The 20315-nt window shown below is 38.3% G+C and overlaps 1 protein-coding gene across 3 annotated transcripts in view; it reads left to right on the top strand.

Annotated features, from left to right (window-relative positions):
- ZNF277 (zinc finger protein 277) overlaps positions 1–20315 on the top strand; it is a 116941-nt gene that overhangs the window by 74637 nt on the left and 21989 nt on the right. For all 3 annotated transcript variants that reach the window (XM_057733996.1, XM_057733995.1, XM_057733997.1), the window contains exon 5: positions 19755–19846. In XM_057733996.1, the coding sequence (XP_057589979.1) occupies positions 19755–19846 (92 nt within the window). The remainder of the gene's footprint in view (positions 1–19754; positions 19847–20315) is intronic.

Raw genomic sequence — 20315 nt, 5'->3', positions numbered from 1 at the left:
ACACGCTCTTCTTGCTGGGGAAGACCTGCAGGGCGTAGGCGTAGATGGCTCAGGCGCACTCCAGGGCACTGTGGGGCATGCAGCTGTCAGCATCTTCCATCCACGTATGCTTCCTGTCTTCCTCCCCAATTCCAATCCCGATCACAGCATGCATGACCGCCAGGCAGGTGGCAACACTCCTGGCCTTGTCACACTCCTCGGCATCCTGGATCCACTGCTCACAGTTGATCTCCACGCCATTGGCCCTCAGGGAGGTGATGGCCTGGTCAATGATCTTCTTCACCATCTGCCTGTTCCCATTGGCCTCCTCCAGCTTGGCGGCTGTGATCCAGATGTGCCAGTCCCTAGGGATGTTCTCCCAGGCCTTATTCAAGATCTTGTGGGCATTTTCGTAGGTTTCTAGCCTTTCCAGGGCAAGCCAGAGCTGCACGCTGGTGGGGCAACACTCCACAGCGTAGCTCAGCATGATTCTGGCGTCTTTGGGCTCTTCCAGCTCCACGGCCGCCTTCCACAAGCGAACCGAGTTTGGAACGTGCTCAAGGGCTTTTTGAAGAACCCACTTCTTGGCACGAATGTCTGTTTCCAGCTCTGCTGCTCTGATGTAAATCCTAACGGACTGAGAGAACACTATCATTCAAAAAGACACATGCACTCCAGTGTTCATTGCAGCAATATTTACAATAGCCAGGACATGGAAGCAACCTAAATGTCCACCAACAGGTGAATGGATAAAAAAGATGTGGTACATATGTACAATGGAATATTACTCAGCTGTAAAAAGCAATGAAACTGGGACATACTTAGAGACATGGATGGACCAAGAGACTGTCATACAGAGTGAAGTGAGTCAGAAAGAGAAAAACAAATACCGTATATTAACACATATATGTGGACTATAGAAAAATGGTACAAATCAACCGGTTTGCAAGGCAGAAATAGAGACACAGATGTAGAGAACAAACATATGGACACCAAGTGGGGAAAGCGGGGAGAGTTGGGGAGGAATGAATTGGGAGATTGGGATACCAAATTGTACCCTCTAAATATATACAGCTTATTGTATGTTAACTGTATCTCAATAAAGGCCCCCCCCAAAAAAATAAATAAATAAAATAAAAATAAAATAAATAAGTGAATCATTTGGAACTCTAAATAAAGGATTTAGTGTAAATACCTTTGTATGATTTGCTCTTAGTTCAAAATGACTTTGTAATTTCTTTGAGGCAGGAATTATGTCTTATATTTAAATATCTTTCATTAGCACTCACTATATTGCTAAGTTCACATTGGCGTTTTTTCCAAACTCCATTTTTTTTTTAATCTGTTTCTGTGTGTGTGGCTAGAGGCATACAGAGTCTAAAGGATCCACTTTTTTCATTTTCTTCTAGACCTCACTGGTTCCTTGTGACATTTATGAGATTTGTCTGCGTCCCCAGTTTTCTTTTTGAAGAGCTTGATTCCTACTTGACAATTCTTTGAAATTTTTCGTCTGCACTCTGAAGGGGGTCATCTGCACTCTGAAGGGGGAGCCACAGAATTAGGAAAGATTCTTGAGGGTTTGAATAGCTTGTATACCTTCTTCCCTTTAGCTTACTTCTTTAAAAATATTCCCTTGATCTCATCATTCCACCTTAATCTCCTCCAGTGGTTCTTTTCCCTCTTTTCTTTTAAATGGGTAAGTTTTCCAAGGTCCCCCCATCCAGGGTATGCCCTCTCATAAATACCACTGCTATGCTGGTGGCTTAAATTTTGGTGCTTGCACAGAATAGGCTGTCAGAATAAATGTCCATTGATTGAGTTCATCTCCAGCTTTCTTCCTGGCTTACCTCTAAACTCCAGTTCCAGCTTTCATTATGTTGAACTTTTCCGTATGAATTTTCAGTCAACACCTTAATTTGAATGTGCCTAAAACTGAACGTATTTTTTTTCTCTACCAAAATTTGCAGTTTGCTTGTCTCCCTTTTCTTATATTATAGCACCACATTCTCCTGGTCACTCACTTTGGAAATTTCATCCCACACCTAAGTCATTTGTCAAGTCCTGTTAGTTCCACCTCTGAATCCCATATCCATACTTTTCTTTGCACTCCTACTGCGTTTTATCTTACCTTGTATATGGAATCACTTCTCTAGTCAACTGACATTGCCTCCAGAATTTTAATATTAAAATACATAGCAGATCATTTTATTCTCCTCAAACCTACAGTGGTCTTCATCTATATATTCTCAGGCTTTTCTGGGCTCAAACTACATTTCCAATATCTTTCCCCATTTTTTCTTTCTATTACCCAGGTTCCAATTTATTCATTTATTTAATATTTATCTTACACCAGACATTGTTCTAAATGCTGTTGCTATAGCAGTGGATGAAATAGGCCACAGTGCCTGCCGTTGTAGAGATTGCACTGTAGTGAAAGCACTGCTTGTCTCACAGTTACTCATATGTTAGGTGCACTCAGGAATCTGCTTCATCAGTCAGGAATGCCTCAGGAATGCCAGCACTGCCACCTGTGTAAATAATATACCCCTCAAGACATTGTTCAAATGCCACACTTTCCACAAAGCTTCCTGATGCCACCAGTTAAAATTAATAACCTCTTCTAAGCTCTATTAATACAGTATTTTACTTGGCTTTTCAGTTATAGTTGTTTAAAAATCTTTCTGTCTTACTGGATTAGATGCCTTTTAATGGTTGGAATGATCATGTTCAGTTTTATATCTTCTCTGAGCCTTGTTCATAAAGTATTAAGTTAAATTTGATCCTGAAGCATTGGTGTGGTATTTCTGTAGAGCCATATAGTCACATCTCCCTGATTTAAAGAAGAGGGATAAAATAGCCGAGGCAGACATCTTGAATCACGGATTACACTTTTCACTTAAGCATAAAAAAGTACTAGTTTTTATGTTTGCCTACAGTAAAAGATAAATGGCACTCATAAGCTCTCAGGGCAAGATATAACTTTTAATTAAATTGGGATGAGGGGAAACATCCATTTAGCTGCATCAAAGTGGTTTTTTTTTTTTTATCACTATTATAAATGTCAGCTTGAGAGGTCATTCATGACAACTATAAATATTTTATGAAAATTTTAACCTACATAACAATTTGATCCTCTGGAGAGAAACAGTTTTTTTTTTTTAATGCTATTTCATATATCCCACTTCCCCCCACAGTAAAACAACAAAATGAAATTACGTATCTCCCACTAAGAAGATTATTCTTCCTTGTACCACTTTTCTGTATAGAATTCAGAGATTTTTAATAAAGGATCAAATTATATCAGTGACTTTAAAGTATAATGTCAATTTATATTTATACCTTTCCTGCATAAATCCTAGCTTTATAGCACAAATTTTCTAATTGTATTTAGGGTAACTTTACCAAATATAAGAGAATGTTTCCCATTGAATGTAACATTATTATTAACAGTGCAGCAATGATCGTTAGCCAGAGTGACCATTGAGTGATATTAACCTTCAAATTAATTAATGTTTTCATTTAGGAAACAAATGTAAACCGAGTCTGAAACAAAACTAAACTGAATCCTAAAGTTTACCACTTTGAACTTCAACAAGAACTTAAATTTTACATGGCAGTTTATAAAAATTGTCACACTGACTCTGTGAGATCACTAAGGCAATATCATTATCTCTATTTAGATGGAAAAACAAATTTGAAGATATTAGGAGATATGCTCAAGTCCACGGTTATATAATGTATTAAATAGGAAGGGAAGAACTCAAGCTCCTATTTTCCAACTCCAAGCACCACTCTCTGCCAGGATTCTTCATCAAATTGGATCTTCCTTCTATAAGCAAATGTGACATTTTAAAAATTGACAATTTTGGGAATTAATAAAAATGGATAAACAGGACATAAATACATATATAAATAAATAATAGTGTTCTCTTTCCATTGCTAAGAATTTTTTTTATCCAATTTCTTATCTTAGGTCAGTCATAGACAGGAATTTCTTATATCTTTGGGCTTACGCTGCTTGTATTTTCTTTTAACACTTGAAAATAGTATGTTTTGGGAGTTGCCTCTGTCTTTAGAGAAACATAGGACTATACCTGACCTCGAGTTTGGCCAGTAAAATACTTCCTCAGGCAGGTAATGCTATACTGATCCATGCCATGCTGATAGCTTGTCTCTTCTTTAGTGTAAAAGGCGGGTATTTTGCAGTCTCCCATAGCCACCTTTCAATTTTTAAAAGTCCGCCTTTCCTTGCCTAAGCTAGATTCCCTTTTATCTTTAATACAAATAGAAATTAGGCTTTTCTTGCTCTCCTTTGTTTAACTCTTGCATTTTTTTTGTTCTGTATTTCAGCTTTTTTTCACTGTGATGATATATTCCATGTAAATGATTAAATCTATATAATTTTTTTCTCTACTAGTTAATTTTTAAAAGATGTTCTGTCTATGCTGTCTCTTCAAAAGCCACCTCATGGAGATTCAAAGTGGCAGAAATACACTGTCTGTGTATGCTATGTAGCAAGCAGATGGTTATTGCCTTTATCATTGCAGTTTCAGAAAGGGTGGGAGGTACTAATATCTTTCAAAAAGGTGAGATATTAGTCAGATCAAATATCATGGATTTGGGGGAGAATATCATCATCCAGTTAAGAAATCTCTGGATTTCTTTGTTTTACTGTTTTCCTTTAGTCATTGACATGTGTTTTATTTATTTAAAATATCTTGATATTGGCATAAACTTAACTTTCCCTCATCTCAGAATGCTGAGAACACTGGATTTTATTGATTTATTTTAAGAAACTGTATTGTGTCATAGATAATCCTTGTTTTAATACAGTTATTCCTGCTTCTACATGCAAAGATGTGTTTTTAAGTATATTGCATGAGTTATATTGCTAAGAGAAACTCACGTGCTTAAGTGATCAGATTCTGGCAAGCAGGTTAGTCTTTCCCAGCGCAACCTAGCAGTTTTTGATACTTAAGAGGGAATTCTTTGGGGAAAAAGTAATTTTTTACTTGACGCCTGGTCAGAGGGTATCTAAAATATTTAAGTCACAGGCTGATTCTGTCCTGAAAGTGATTAAAATGGTATCTCAATATCTATATGCAAAATTTACCAGACTTGTCCCCTAATCCTTACATTAGTTACTGAGCTTTTTACTTTAGTTTTCTCATATTAAGTGTTACATCAGATAAAGGATGTGGTAGGGAAAAAAAAGCTTTTTCCGTAACTCTGAGTGAGATTAAAATGAAAATACCATGCTTACTGTCAAATGATGTAAGAAATGGCAGAAAGAACAAAAGGAGATGGTGTTATCTTTTATCCTTCAAACCTGAGTTTGAAACAATTTCAAGGCCTATTTCAATAATTTATGTAACATTCACTTATTCAGTTCACATAACTCTAGTATTAAAATTTGCCAGTACTTTCAAATTTATTTAGAATAAAAATCCAGTCTCCTTACCAAGATCTCAAAGGGTCTAGTGCCTGTTTCCCTCACCCACCCTCTTTGCTCACTGTGTCCAGTCACACTGGCCATGTCTGTGTTCCTCAGACACACCAAGCTCTCTTTAGCGCCACTTAGAATGCTCTTCTGTAAAATTTCATAGCATTTCTGAAGGGGAAAAAAGAGATTTTGGAGTTGGTTATATCTGAGATGAGCCTCTAGAGTGGAGGTATAGGCAAATGAATGCCTTAGAAATGCTTTTGGAAGATAAAGTCACTTAGAGTGATTCAAATGGTTGACTGAAGTGATTTAGGAAAAATTGCCTTCTGTGGAGCATTGATTTAGCTACCAGCTACAGTACACTCAAAACTTACACTGACTGGTTAATTTACTGAAAAGTCTTTTCTCAGAGTGTAAAGACTTAAACCTATTCTCAGACTTCCCTGGTGGCACAGGGGCATGGTGGTTAAGTATCTGCCTACCAATGCAGGGTTCAATCCCTGGTCTGGGAAGATCCCACGTGCCGCAGAGCAACTAAGCCCATGCACCACAACTACTGAGTCTGCACTCTAGAGCCCATGAGCCACAATTACTGAGCCCTCATGCCGCAACTCCTGAAGTCTGCATGCCTAGAGCCTGTGCTGTGTAACAAGAGAAGCCACCGCAATGAGAAGCCCAAGCACCGCAAGGAAGGGTAGCTCGCGGCAACTAGAGAAAAGCCCATGCACAGCAACAAAGACCCTGTGCAGCCAAAAAACAAACAAACAAATAAATAAATAAATTTACTTTAAAAAAAATAAAAGAGTGCCCGCTGTAATCTCAGGCAGACAATAAAAGTGTAGACAAGAGTGTGATTTAAAAAAAAAAAAAAAACTATTCTCAATTTGAGATTAAACCAAAAAGAAGTCATAGATTGCAGTGCCCAGTGTAAAACCAAACCTTTAGTTAAATTTCAAAAAATCTTTGCTGGATAAATGACACATGTTTTAGCCAGTTGAAGAGTCCATGTCACCTGTTTTCACCAAAAAAAACCCCAAAACCATATATATGTGATTTTCAAATTATTTACTCCTGGCGACAGGGCGGGGGTGGGTTGCTGGAGAGCAGGAAGTAGGTAGCAAACAGACTTCTTTGGTTCCTTTCTTTTTTTTACCACCAGTGTTAACTGACGTACCATTCTCCATACCTCAATGTCAGTTCCTCAAAGGAATGCCAGTCCAGAATCTCCAGTGCTGTACTTAAGAGTAGCGAACGTTCACACTCTTTAAGAGAAAAGGCTCCTCGGTGTTCCATATGTGTATCAGGAGCTTACCATTTGGTATGCAGCTTGGGTTCTCATATTGTAAACAAGTTACTTCACAAGAAAGCTAGTACTTTGTGACTCATTTGTATCAACAATACAGACCTTTTTCTGCATCTTCCTAATAAGAATTTTTATTACTTATCTTTTAAGCCTCCATTTTGTTAACCATCTACTGCTTCATTTTTTTACCCTGAACTTTTATTGATAGCTGAAAACTTAAGAAAATTCTAAGCTGTTCCAAGATTGATTCTTCTTCAAGGTTTTTCCTCTAAGATTCCTGAACGCTCATATTTTATCCCCTTTTCTTGTGAGGATCTTTTATAGTCCCAGCACGTAAGCAAAAAGTGAATTACTCTGGACCTTTATTGGCCCCTGGACGAATCAGGGGAGCAGAATGGGCCAAGGGTGGTGCTGCGGATCTCCTCAGTCTGCCTTCTTTCCCTGCTTTCTATCAGGTTATGGCCAGACCTACCCCAAGTTTTAAAAAGACAAACCTTCATCTCTGTAAATTTTAAACATCTTAAATTTTTTTAAATATTTAAATCCTTTAACACCAGAATACACATCTATAACTTTCTTGAATGTCCTAAGAAAAGTGCATTGTCAAACTTACTTAAAAGCTTCGTTATGATCTTCCAAGCCTATCTTTATATAGATACAGATAGTGCCTAAATAAAGATCGCTTTTATACCACAGAACACTATTTTACACTCAGAGAGCTCAGGAATACTCTTCTTTTATTTCTCAGCATCCCTGCCCTCTCCCCCAACAGTGGCAGACCTTGACTTTGTATCTGTGTAGTATTTGGGTCCTTCCCCCAGCCATCAGTTTTTGTTTTGTGTGCTACATAACGGTCCCAGGAAGTAAGCAGGGTTTTATGCCCATTCACCATGGAAGAGCTGTTGTCCATTTTCCTTTGCCCGACTCCCAGTCTTTCTCCCGAAAACCTGGAGGAAACCTGTGGAGAAGAGCTAGATCCCTTTGTGTCTGGGGCTCCCAGGGACTTAGCCTTTAAAACTTCTTTAAAATTTCAGCTATTTTCTTCCTACTTGCCCTTTTCCTCTCCTGCTCTGCCAAAGGTAAATAGTTCACGAGTCCCTGCCTCTCTTCAGAGAGCTTGTCACCTTTTGGAATTCAGTTTGTCTGGTTGCCTTTTGTTTTAAGATTTATTTATTTTTTATCTATTTATTTAGGCTGCACCAAGTCTTAGTTGCAGCATGTGGGATCTTTTAGTTGCAGCATACAGACTCTTATTTGTGGCACGCATGCAGTATCTAGTTCCCCGACCAGGGATCGAACTGGAGCCCCCTGCATTGGGAGCACAGAGTCTTACCCATTGGACCACCAGGGAAGTCCCTTGTCTGGTTGCCTTTTGATTTCAGCTTTTTGGAATCAAAATAAGTTGTGTGGGTTTTTTTTATTTCTTTGGGTTTTTTTTTAATTATCCATCTTTTTCTCATTGTAAAGATATTCTCTTGTGGCTTTCCTCATCCTAAGCAGAGTGAAATTCATGCTCTGTCTGCTTTATTTTAATTAATATCTTAGTGATTAAGTGCCACTTTTGGTTAAAGTAGATGCTTTTCCTCTTTTCACAGAATTCAAAAAGACATACACATACATATGTGTTTACTAAAAGAGACAATTGGCTTTACTAACTAGTTGTCATAAATAATTCCAAAACCTATTATTGTTTAGTATCTAATCTTGGCCTTTTGACTGAGTTATCAGTGAATACTGTATCAGTAAGTTACTACATTTAGTTACCTTGGTAAACATTTTGTTGGAAGTTTGTCTTTGGAGGATATGCCAGCAAATTATGTCACTCATTGTCAGGTGTTCTTTGGGTACATTCCTGACAACCCTCCACTCACCCACCCGATGACGGCTAGGCAACTGGTGATGCCTTCCTTAAAATTTAATCCGTGTTAAAAATTGTGATGGACTTCCCTGGTGGCACAGTGGTTAAGAATCTGCCTGCCAATGCAAGGGACTCGGGTTTGATCCCTGGGCCAGGAAGATTCCACATGCTGAGCCCGTGCGCCACAACTACTGAGCCTGCGCTCTAGAGCCCGTGAGCCACAACTATTGAGCCCATGTGCTGCAACTACTGAAGCCCATACACCTAGAGCCCATGCTCTGCAACAAGAGAAGCCACCTCAATGAGAAACCCAAGCGCCGCAACAAAGAGTAGCCCCCGCTTGCCGCAACTAGAGAAAGCCCACACAGCAGTGAAGACCCAATGCAGCCAATAAATAAATAAATAAATACATTTATTAGAAAAAAATTGTGACCATGATAAATGAAGTACAACTTTGGAGGCTAGTAGTTGGTGCTGGGAGGGTGAGGTGGGGATTAAAAATGATTTTTTAGGGGACTCTTTTGTCTGTTGTGTGGCTATCCCCTTGAGTCTTTTTTTTTTTTGGGGGGGGGGGGGGGACACCAGGTTCAATCATCTGTTTTTATACACATATCCCCTTGAGTCATTTTTGACAAAGAATTAAATGACTTTGCACGTCAACTCCAGTCCACGTTTAGGACTATACAGTTTTATAAGAGAGTGTCAGCTCAAATATCTCTCCTGGTTGCCTTCTAAGGCTAATGGCTCTGCATCCAAGTGAGAGCTTAGAAAAGCAACATTCCAGTTACTTGACTGGAAGGACAAATTCAAGAATATTATCAACGATATTTATAAAAACCATGTTCAGGGAAAACATTGTTTAAGGAAGTTCATAATTTTTCTAGGAAATCTTAAATTCTCAACCTCCAGTCAAGAGGAAGCAGGTATCTGTAGTGTATCATGACAGCTCCTACCCCACTCCTCTGCATTGCTTTCACTGAATTTCGGGATATGCTTTGGCATGAGAGTCAGCTTTGGAGAATCAGTGTCCATCTTGTTTGGTCTATTTATTCTGTGTATATCGCCCATTATATCACACAGTATACTTATTATCAATGACTTCTAGCTTCCCAGAGTTAGGCCAAAGTTCACAAGACTATCCTCACTTCAAACATCCGCCAGAAGTTGGGGTATCCCCAGGCCACCTTCACGTCTGACCAGCTGGCTGCAAATTCAAGGGGTTCCCACTACCCCCTCAGGTTCATTACTTAGCTATAACTCACAAAACGTAGTAAAGCACTACGTTTGTAATTATAGTTTTATTGTAGAAACAGGTCCAGATCCGAACCAGCCAGATCCATAGGGTGGGGTCTGGGAGAGCCCCAAACAAAGCTTCCACCATCCTCAGGGACATGTTGCCCCCCTGGCACATCAGTGTGTGTCAGTACACACAGTATTGCCAACCAGGAAGGCTTCCCTGAGCTTTGGTGTCCAGAGTTTTTACTGAAGCATCATTAAGCTTGATTGATTGACTCACTGACCACATGGCTAAACTCAAACTCCAGTTCCCCTCCCCTTCCTGAAGTCATACTGATAACCTGTGGCTCAAAGCCCTAACCCACTAATCATATGGTTGGTCTTTGTGGCATGGCAGTCCCCATCCTGAGTTATCTTATTAGCATAAACTATCTGGTGGAGTCAAAGGGCCCACCAGGAATGACAAAGCCATTCCAGCCACTCAAGAAATTCCAAGGCTTTAGAGGTTATCTCCTAGGAACGGGGGACAAAGCCAGCCAAATTCCTTATTACACAAACTGCTGTCTCTTTTTGTAAGAAAGCTGATAGCCAAATTTGAGGCCCACCTATAGGTTTGAATGTGTAGGTTTGGGGGTGTGTATATGTGTACATATATATTTCTACTTTTTATTTTTTATCTTCAATTTATGTGCCCATCCCACCCTAATTTTTCTTTCTTCCTTTACTCATTTTTATGCTGCATTATTTTATAACCGCCTGGAATGCTTAATAGAACAAGATGGAGGTGTAAATGAAATAATCCCAAATACCTCTGAGATAATCCATGGTTCTAGAAATAGAAAGCAGGAGGAATAAGGAGTTCTCCTGCCTTTCTGTGGAGCCTTTGGGCCACTGCTGTACCTTTATTAGGAAGATTTGTTGTGTTCTTTATTGGAGGAGTGCAACTGGTCTCCTGGACTGAGAATTCCTGGCAGATTCTGCCATGCTGCTGCCTTTGACCTAGGTGGGGAGGGAACCTTCAGAGTGTGCTGTTTTCTCTCATAGTTGCTCCACAGCCATTTAGCCAGGAAACTATTGTGAATCTAATGTCAGTATCAATAAAATGTTTTTGATATCTGTAATTAATAACATCAGCCTCAGTTTTACTTCCTTATGTTAATGCAAGCTGTTTCCATTGGATTTGTCATTTAAGCATCAGTTTTTTCTTTCCTGTATACAAATACTTACCTAAATTGACATTTTCTAAATTGCTTTTTCTCAGATTGGCTGATTTTTATAATTTCCAACCTAACTCACAAATTTCATTTTCTACCTACATGTGAGTCCCCTATGACTATGTTGCATGCCATCTGTTGTGTCTGCTGTTTCATTAATGTTTCCTCTGCTTCAGCTTATGAATAAAGATGAACGACTGTGCACTGACCCCTTTGCTACCAGTCTTGACATTTTAAACCAATTACACAAACATACAGCTTATTACGACTCTTTGCCTAATACATCAGCTGATATTGTATTCTTACAACTGTGGTTTTTATCCAACTCTATTTTGTAATGAAAATTTTATCTGATTTCATCAGCTGCTTTGAGAAGTTCAAACATATAACATCTGTGACATTCTCTTCATCCCTCTATTCTTTAAATCCATGAATAAAATCTAGTATATCTATCCAGCGTGGAGTTTTTTAGAAAAATAGAAGCACAAAGATGGTGGCTTGGATTTGCACATCTTTGTAATGCTTTCTATGGATTGTCTCCTAATATTATATTTTTCTGTTTGTAAGTGACTTCAAACATGCTGTGATTAATCCCATCAGATACCAGGCTTAACAAAGGAAGAAAGGAAAGAAGGAAGGAAGCGCAGGAAGAAAGAAAAAAAGGGAAAAAAAATTTGTTCTTGATTGCCCAAGTGTCTTCCACTCAGTTTCCTCCTCACTAAATGCTTGATCAGCAGCGATCACCATGTGTGTGCTACAGCGAAAGGAAATATAGAATCCTTAAAGCTCAGTGTTATTTTGCAACATCATACCAAGTTAGCAGCAATGTGAGTAAGGGTAGAGGAGCATAGTGGCGATGTGGCTCTCTTTTACCTAGATTCCTCCTAACTATTCAGGGGGTCTGAGGAAGTAGAGACCATAGGAAACAGAGCACTTCGGTTCAGCAGTTATTGCTCACTCCTATCAGGTGAGGTACGGTGGGGACTACGAAGATGAACAAAGTAGTTCTGCCCCTTCGCAAGCTTTTTATCTGATGGGGTACATTACATAAAAGTAGTAACATTAGCAAGGTTTTCCTAGCAGTCATCCATCCATATGCTTTAGAAGACCATTATTGAGTTGGAAAAAATTTCCCTTTTCCAGACATCAGAGCCTAAGTCCCAGGCTGGTTATTTTGTGATTTATAATTTTTAGAGACTGGGGAATTGGATGAATGGAAAAAAAACTTTTTTTAAAGAGAGCAGGCTGGGGGGGGGGACAGATTTGGAGGCAGGGCACATAAGAACCAAATGAAATGTTTGAATCTAGGATGGTCTTGTTGGGAGTTGGGAAGAGAAGAGCATTAAAAGACATTCTTGGGACAGTTGAAGACATTTAAATATTGCCTAGAATGTCACATACTATTTTAGAATTATTATTGATTTTCTTAGGTATAATGGTGGTGGCACTGTGGTTGTATACAGGAAAATGTCCTTAGTAGAGGGATGCTGAAGTATTTAGGAGTGAAGTGTCATGAGGTCTGCAGCTTACTTTCTTACCTTCAAATGGTTTAGCAAAACAAAAGGTGTTTAGTGCTAAATATATATGTGTCTAGTGTGTGTATGTGTTTGTATTTGTGTAGAGAGAGGGGAAAGCTGTGGCAAAATGTGAACAATTATTGAATATAGATATTGGGTATAGGAATGTTCCTTGTACTAGTTTTTCAACTTTCCTGTTTGTGAAATTTTTCATAATAAAAAATGGTAAGAAAGAGAGACAGTGACAGAGTTACCTGACTTGAATAGCTTCCAGATTTACTAACTCATTTGGTATATCATGACATAACTGTCAGCAAAGCCAGTTTCAACAAGTAAATGAGAACTATCTTCTTAATTTACTGAATTGATTACAACAGGATGATGAAAGCTATTATAGATATAATAGTTGAAGAATTAAAATAATTTCTTTTCCATCTTCATGTGATTTATTTTATGTATGGGTAAAATGTGATTAAAAGTATATCTGTATATATTTGGTGTTCCTATACTAAGAAATAAGAATAATTTCCTATTTTATAATGTACAGACACTTCATAGAGTAAGCTTTATTAGAGTGGATAAGAGGGAAAGCATATGGCCATTATTTTATTTCTTAATATGTTGAAAGAGTAAAACAGAAACAATTATATTCCACTTCAATATAGCTTCCTTAATTGTTGGATTTAATAACTATCATTCTAGTTCATTTCCTTATCTTGACTTGTATCTCCTGTTTTTCTCAAAAAGTCATCTTAGTGACAAACATGAATTGATAGCATAACTATGCTTTTAAGATACATACTTACTAAAAGTATATATACTATATTAAAATGAAAGTGATTAAGTGAAAAAAAAAAACTTGTCCTCCAAATTCCTATCCCATAGCAGTATAAAATTCTCTGTGTAACTCTTTATAGTTCTAAAAATTATCAGTTGTAAGTTAAAAAAAAAAGCTACTTTAGAACTTTTAAATTAATAACCAATAATAAATTCCATTTTTAGAATAGTTTACATATACAGTAGGCTGTTATCTTTGTTCAAATAAATATCTTACCAACTTACTATTGCTGTGGAAAGCTCTCCATTTTATAGTCTATATGAAGTACCAATAAGAATTGATCTAAGAAGTGCCAGTCCTATATGAGTAAGGGATAATCGAGTGTTTTATAAACTCCACTCCTTACAGAATTTCATTTTGATTTTCAGGAGAGCATTCAGATTTGTAGTGTGTATGTTGTTGCACTGGCGGTGTAAATTTAATTATCATGTATTTTTAAGACTCTGCTGTAATAAATTGTGTACATGTGGCATAAAGGAGCTCATATTCCATTAGTAGAGATGATTGCGACATAGTTTTCTTTAAGACCAAGCAGTATGGATGTCAGTGGAACACTACAGACTGTGGTGGCAGAGGAAGATACTTATAGCACAGAAGTGGTCAGGGTCAGTCACCTTTATGATTTGTAGAATGTTTCAGAAGCAATTTAGAGATCAGCAGAACCTAAGTCCTAGGAAAGTGGCGTGCTCAAGGCCACACTTAGAGCTAGTTAGTCACAAAAACAGGACAAGAATAGACATCTCCTGAGTCCCCATCAGTAGTTGTTCCCACTCACCACAGAGCTCTGAAGGATTAGGGAAGAGAACTCCAGTTGGCAAAGATGGATGAAAAAGAGAATAGTTACTCCAGACCATTGAGTGGCCAGAGAAATCACAATAGGTAATTGAGAACTGCGAGAAGAATTATACACAAATTATAGCAGATGTTCTTGTTTTTCCCTGTAACAGAGTTTATATGGGGAAGGAATGCAAGAGAAGGCTTTTAAAAACCTAGAGTAGAATGAGATACAAAGCAATGTGAATGCCATTCTAAAGATTGTGAATTTTATTCAGTAGAAAACAGGGAGCTATTTCATGTTACTTTAAGTACCATTATTTCTAGTTGTTTCACTTTCAGATATGGTCATTACATATTTATAGACTAGGGTTTTGTTTTTTTTTTAAGGTCCATTTATGATCAGATTTTGACTTCCATCTCTCTGGACATGCGTCGGATAAACATACTTTTTAAATGTGTGTACAGGGGAAGTCTTTCCTTTAAATCTGTCCATCTGGTATCTGGTAACCTCAGTAGATCCAAACAGCACCGAAGCCAGAAAGCAGAGGAAAAGCATCCCTATGAGATGAAAATAACTTCCACAAAACCCATCCTGGGAAGATACTGCAAGCTCCTCTTTCTCAGATACCAAACAAATTTGACTTAATTTTATCCATAGAACTTGATTATCTATTTTTCAATAGCTGGATTTTAAGAATTCCTGTAATCTTGTTCTAGTTTAAGGAGAAAAACAGGAGGTCTCTGCAAAGAATAGCAAGTTAGATGGGGAGATCCAGTTGGTGGGTACAGAAGTAGACTCACTAATAGTGATGAAAAGCTTCAGTGAATAAGGGGAGATAAACACAGATGACCATAAAAGAGTGGGAAGGAAGTCCAACCAGAAGAGCACAACAGTTTAGAGTCATTTGTAGGGACAAAGAGATCCTGAAAGTAAGTTATAAGTAAGATACATGTTACAGTACAGTGTAGTAGTAATTGTTCATAACAAGGACCCTGCATCATACAGAAAAGGTTAAATCATGTCTCAAGTTTGGGAAGTAGGGACATGAGAGGTGTCTTAGAAACCATTTTGTGTAAAACTATTAACCCTTTGAATACCAAATTAAAATTTTTTTCAATCTAGAAAATCTACTTAGCCAGTATACCTCTTTTTATAATTAAGTCAGGAGTAAGGCATGATTGCATTTGTATATATTATCCTATCCTGTTATTTTAGCTTGTGCTAAAGCCTCAAATGCTGAGAAGTAATCCATCTAAGACTAATCTAACTGAAGTTTTTGTGCGGATATTTTGTAAGAAAGATTTTTATGTTACACTACCTTTCCAGATAACTATTCTGAACTTGTTTGTTCACTAAATAGAAAGGTTATTGTTATATGTTATGTGTCTAGATACGCTGCAGTGGGTAGCTTCTGAGAAAAAAAATCAAATGTGGTATCCAGATAGGGCACCAAGCAGCTGTGTAGCTTTAAACAGGTCACCCTAATATCTCTTTATAGGGAGTTAGTAAATAGTTTCACAAGGTCACTTTCAGTTCTCAGATTCTTTCTTTCTTTGTCAAATTCTTCCTTCCTTCGTCAAATTCTTCCTTCCTTCCTTCCTTCCTCCTTCCTTCCCTCCCTCCCTCGGGTCTTCACGGGCTTTCTCTAGTTATGGCGAGCAGGGGCTACTGTTTGTTGCCATGCACAGGCTTCTCATTGCAGTGGCTCCTATTTGTTGTGGAGCACAGGCTGTAGGTGCGGGGGCTTCAGTAGTTGTGGCACACAGGCTCAATATTTGTGGTGCACGGGCTTAGTTGCTCCATGGTATGTGGGATCTTCCTGGCCCAGGGATCAAACCTGTGTCCCCTGCACTGGCAGGCAGTTTCTTAACCACTGCGCCATCAGGGAAATTCCCAGTTCTCAAATTCTGAAATGCCAGTACTGAGCAGCATTGGTCAGAAAGGAAATCTTACTGAAGAGATTAGATGTGGTTAGTGGGGAGAATGTGTTAATGGGGAGACAGGAAAAATAGCCTAGAAGAAATAGGTAGAGTATTCACATTATTGCAATCACAAGAGTCGAATATGGCAAGAATAGAAGTTGGAGCTGAACAGTTGGAGCAGAGAATTCAACCGAAGCTGGACTACCTGGTTGCCATGTCCATTTTTCCCAAGTAGAAAACTCTTTTTTACATTGATGATACTGAAATGAGAAAAGTCTTATGCAAGTGAAATAAAGAGAAAGCAGAGGTGAAACAACAAATGTAGCTCCCCTTGGCAGAAGGTCTGGGAAAGAGTTTAAAAAGAGCTTGTGCAGTGAACAAAAGGCAGATCTTGAAAGAATGAACTTAGATAAAAATGAAAGGAGTTGTGTGGAACCTGCCAGATCAGGGACGACACAGGTACTCTAGAGCACTCGTCTCTCTTAGTGTGATTGTAGGTAGTGCACATAAACCAGGGGCGAATCCACAGTGCCACCTCATCACCATGGCAGAGAAGCTCCAGAATGCGAGCAGAACAGCGTGGTTTAGTTACTTGCCATTAAAAAGTGGCTTCTAGCTTTAGTGCCCTGTCTATTCCTTGTTCCTTCTAATTCACCAAAATGTAAATTAGGCTCTCCTAAGAAGAATCAATTTATACATAACTTCAGGTGTCTACACTCAGGTTGTGCAGTCCAGGGTCGACGGATAAAGCTTAAGTTTGGCCAGAGAAAACTGTGGATGGCTTAGTATCACTCTGGTTTGAACTCAGAATCTGTTATGTTTGTGCTGAGTCAAAACCAAGGAAATATTGAGTAAAATTTTCCTTTAGCTAACTTTGGGTTATATCATCACCAGCCTGAGAAGTATGAGCCAGAATGATGATTTTTAATAAGCATTAACAGGTTTTGTAGGCTGAAAACAGGAGCAGGCAGAGAAAGTACTGCCCAGCCTTACTGTGGGGTATTTATAGTGATCTTTATCAAGAGCTTTATCTGTTGGGTTTCTGTTTTTGTTGCTACCGCAGTTGTAAATATAGGACTCTGAAATATGTTTTCTCTTTTTCAGTCAAACTATACATGTTTGTGAAAGTTCATTTCTCCTTTAATTTGACTTTTACCATCACTTTCAGTTTTTATTAAGATTCACTTAAACTTAAAAAGCAATAATTAAAATTGTCTGGTATATCAACCTTACTCCCTTTATTTCTTTTGCTTTTATCTATCCACTTGCTGCCAACATAAAGCCCTAAGCTTCATGAAATAAACAGTGATCTTTTATATTTGCTGTGTGCCTGAAGTGCTGAGCAAGGTCTCTCCATTCTGTGTGTCAGAGTTCCAACATATTCCAATGCTTTAATTTCTGGAATCCCCATTAAGCTTCACAGCCCCTGGAGACTCCTCTGTAAGGCCTCACAGAGTCCTGCCCTATACATATACAGCTCAGTGTTTGGACAAAGTTTAAAAGAATCCCAGTCCAGGTTTCTTGAGCTCCTCCTCTGCAGCTCTCTTTAGTACCTTGTCCCACAAATTCCTCTTGCTTTTGTATCCTAAATGCCAGTCTTTTTTTTTTTTCTTTCCCACCAAGTGAGGTAGATACGCAACCTTCATTTGGGCTTAACTGCCCTATGTTGCAATTTGGAAAATAGCACCCAACAGAAAACTGGCAATGTATTAGTTTTTTACTCATCGATCACAGTCATGTGCTATTATCCATTTTCTGAAAACAGATAAGATATATGAAGCAATTTGTTTTATAATAGTTTACAAGGGAAGGGGAAGTGTGATATCCATTATTTCATCATGGCTGAAACCAGAAGTTGATTGAATTAATTTTTATCATGGCATCTTCTTAATTTTTTTTTCTTCAGTGGATTAATATTTCTAAATGTTTGGTGATACATTTCCAGAAATGCCACATAGAATTTATTAAACTTCTAGATACTAGCTCATTTTTTATGCTTTCCTACAAATATTTATAGAATCAGCAATAAACTTTATGAAGTTGCTATGCAGATGTAAAATAAGAACAGCATAAACTCTTTTAATCTCAAACAGTTTTCATATCTGTTCAAAAGGTAAAGCAAGCAAAAGAGAAGATGGTAAAGCAAGTTACCGGTTATAGGGGAATTGATGTCAGGTGAGCTCATTAGTTACCAGGGAAACCAGTAGAGAGGCATGCCCCTCACCGCCCCTTTGATGAGAACAACCACTAGCTGGGACCTGGGGCAAGTACGTAGGAAGGTCAGTCATGTGCCTAGGGTATAGGTGAAGCAGGCACTGGTCCAGTAGGGGATGTACAGAGAGCAAGAGAACAGCCATCTTGTGTGGCCTGACCATACACATGCACAATTTGAATTCTTTACGTAAATTTCTGATCTAATCCTATAAACAATGCTGTGAGGTAATATTTTCATCTTAAATTTGAGAAAACTGAATATTAAAGATGTTAAATAAAATATCAAGTACAGGTGAGAGCCAGAGTTAAATCTAGTTCTGTTTGCTGCTTCAGAGTCTGAGCTCTTAACTATTGTACTGTGGCAGAAATGGGAATCAGATTGGATCTTAAAGAACAGTTAATATTTATGAGTGAAAAAGCAGGGACTTGCTAGGTGACACAGTGGTTAAGAATCCGCCTGCCAATGCAGGGGACACAGGTTCGATCCCTGCCCCAGGAAGATACCACATGCCTTGGAGCAAGTAAGTCCATGTGCCACAATTTTTGAGCCTGTGCTCTAGAGCCCATAAGCCACAACTATTGAGCCCATGTGCCTCAACTACTGAAGCCCACGTGCCTAGAGCCTGTGCTCCGCAGCAAGAGAAGCCACCACAATGAGAAGCCCACACACCACAATGAAGGGTAGCTCCCACTCGCCGCAACTAGAGAAAGCCCGTGTGTAGCAACAAAGACTGGACACAGCCAATTAATTAATTAATTAAAGTAATTAATTTTTTGAAAAAGCATGTAAAAGCAAAGAGAAATAAAATTACCTCAAGGAAAAAGAATGCATAGAACCACCCTGATTAGAAAAGGATGTTACCAATGCATATTTTAAATTATTTGAGTTGGAGAGTAACAAGATAATTATACATGAAAATAATTTAAGAAGTTTTTCTAGCAGCAGAAGAGAGGATGGATATGATAGAAAAAAGGATTGAAATCAGGCAGACCTCCTAGGATACTTACTTATAGTAATCTCATAATGACTGATGAAGACTGGATTCAGGGTGATGGCATTGGGATTGGTGGTGAGAAGTTATATGAAAGATAGTTCAAGTGAAAATTTATCAGAACTTGATTACAAGCTAAACTGAGAATTACAGAAAGGAGCACATTTTTCTTTGGGAAGAGAGTGAGGTTGGGAGATGACTAATAAAGACAGGAGGAAGCACAGAGTAGGGAAGGATGGTGAGACCCTGTTGACTTTAAGTTTCGCACATAGCTATCCAAATAGTATGTTGTCTGGCATTTAATAGCATAGATTTGGCGTTTAGGTACAAGGACAGGAATGGAGAAATTTGAAATACAATCAGTGTTCTCACACTTCCTTTATGCTTCTACCCCAATTTCCTGCCGTGCTAACTATGCATTTATTAAAGATAATATCATATATCTGTTTCTACTTTATAGAAAGATATTCTGGAACAACAGCAACGAGAACGAAATGATAACAGTTTTCATGGCATTTGTATGTTTTGCAATGAGGAATTCCTCGGAAACAGGTAGCCATTATGTTATATCTTTAAACGTTACTGTTTTTCATCTGAAGACTTATCAAAACATCCACAATGGTTATATAGATTAAGTTCTTTGGATTGGCTCAGGACCCTTTCATATATCTGCAGTGATTTTTTTTTAATATGCCAAACATCAAAGATGGAATGTAGTTGCTCTAAGCAGAGTAGGGGAATAAATTTTGTAAAAGCGAGAAATAGATTTGTGCTTAATGTTGTAGGGTTTTTAAAATTTGCTGACAGGCAAGACCAAATGCAACAAACTACAACAGACATGCCCTTCTATATTAACTTCTTAACTCTAAACCTTTATCTGGAACTTCTCTGGCAGTCCAGTGGTTAAGACTATGCTTTTACTGCAGAGGGCACAGTTTCGATCCCTGGCTGGGGAACTAAGATCCCATACGCAGAGCCAATCAGCCAAAAATAAATAAATAAATAAATAAACAAACCTTTA

The sequence above is a fragment of the Hippopotamus amphibius genome, chromosome 4, assembly GCF_030028045.1.
Source record: "Hippopotamus amphibius kiboko isolate mHipAmp2 chromosome 4, mHipAmp2.hap2, whole genome shotgun sequence".
In the NCBI taxonomy this organism is placed as follows: domain Eukaryota; kingdom Metazoa; phylum Chordata; class Mammalia; order Artiodactyla; family Hippopotamidae; genus Hippopotamus; species Hippopotamus amphibius.
Note: the sequence above shows the minus strand (reverse complement) of the source record. Positions and strands in the feature narration are given on the sequence as shown.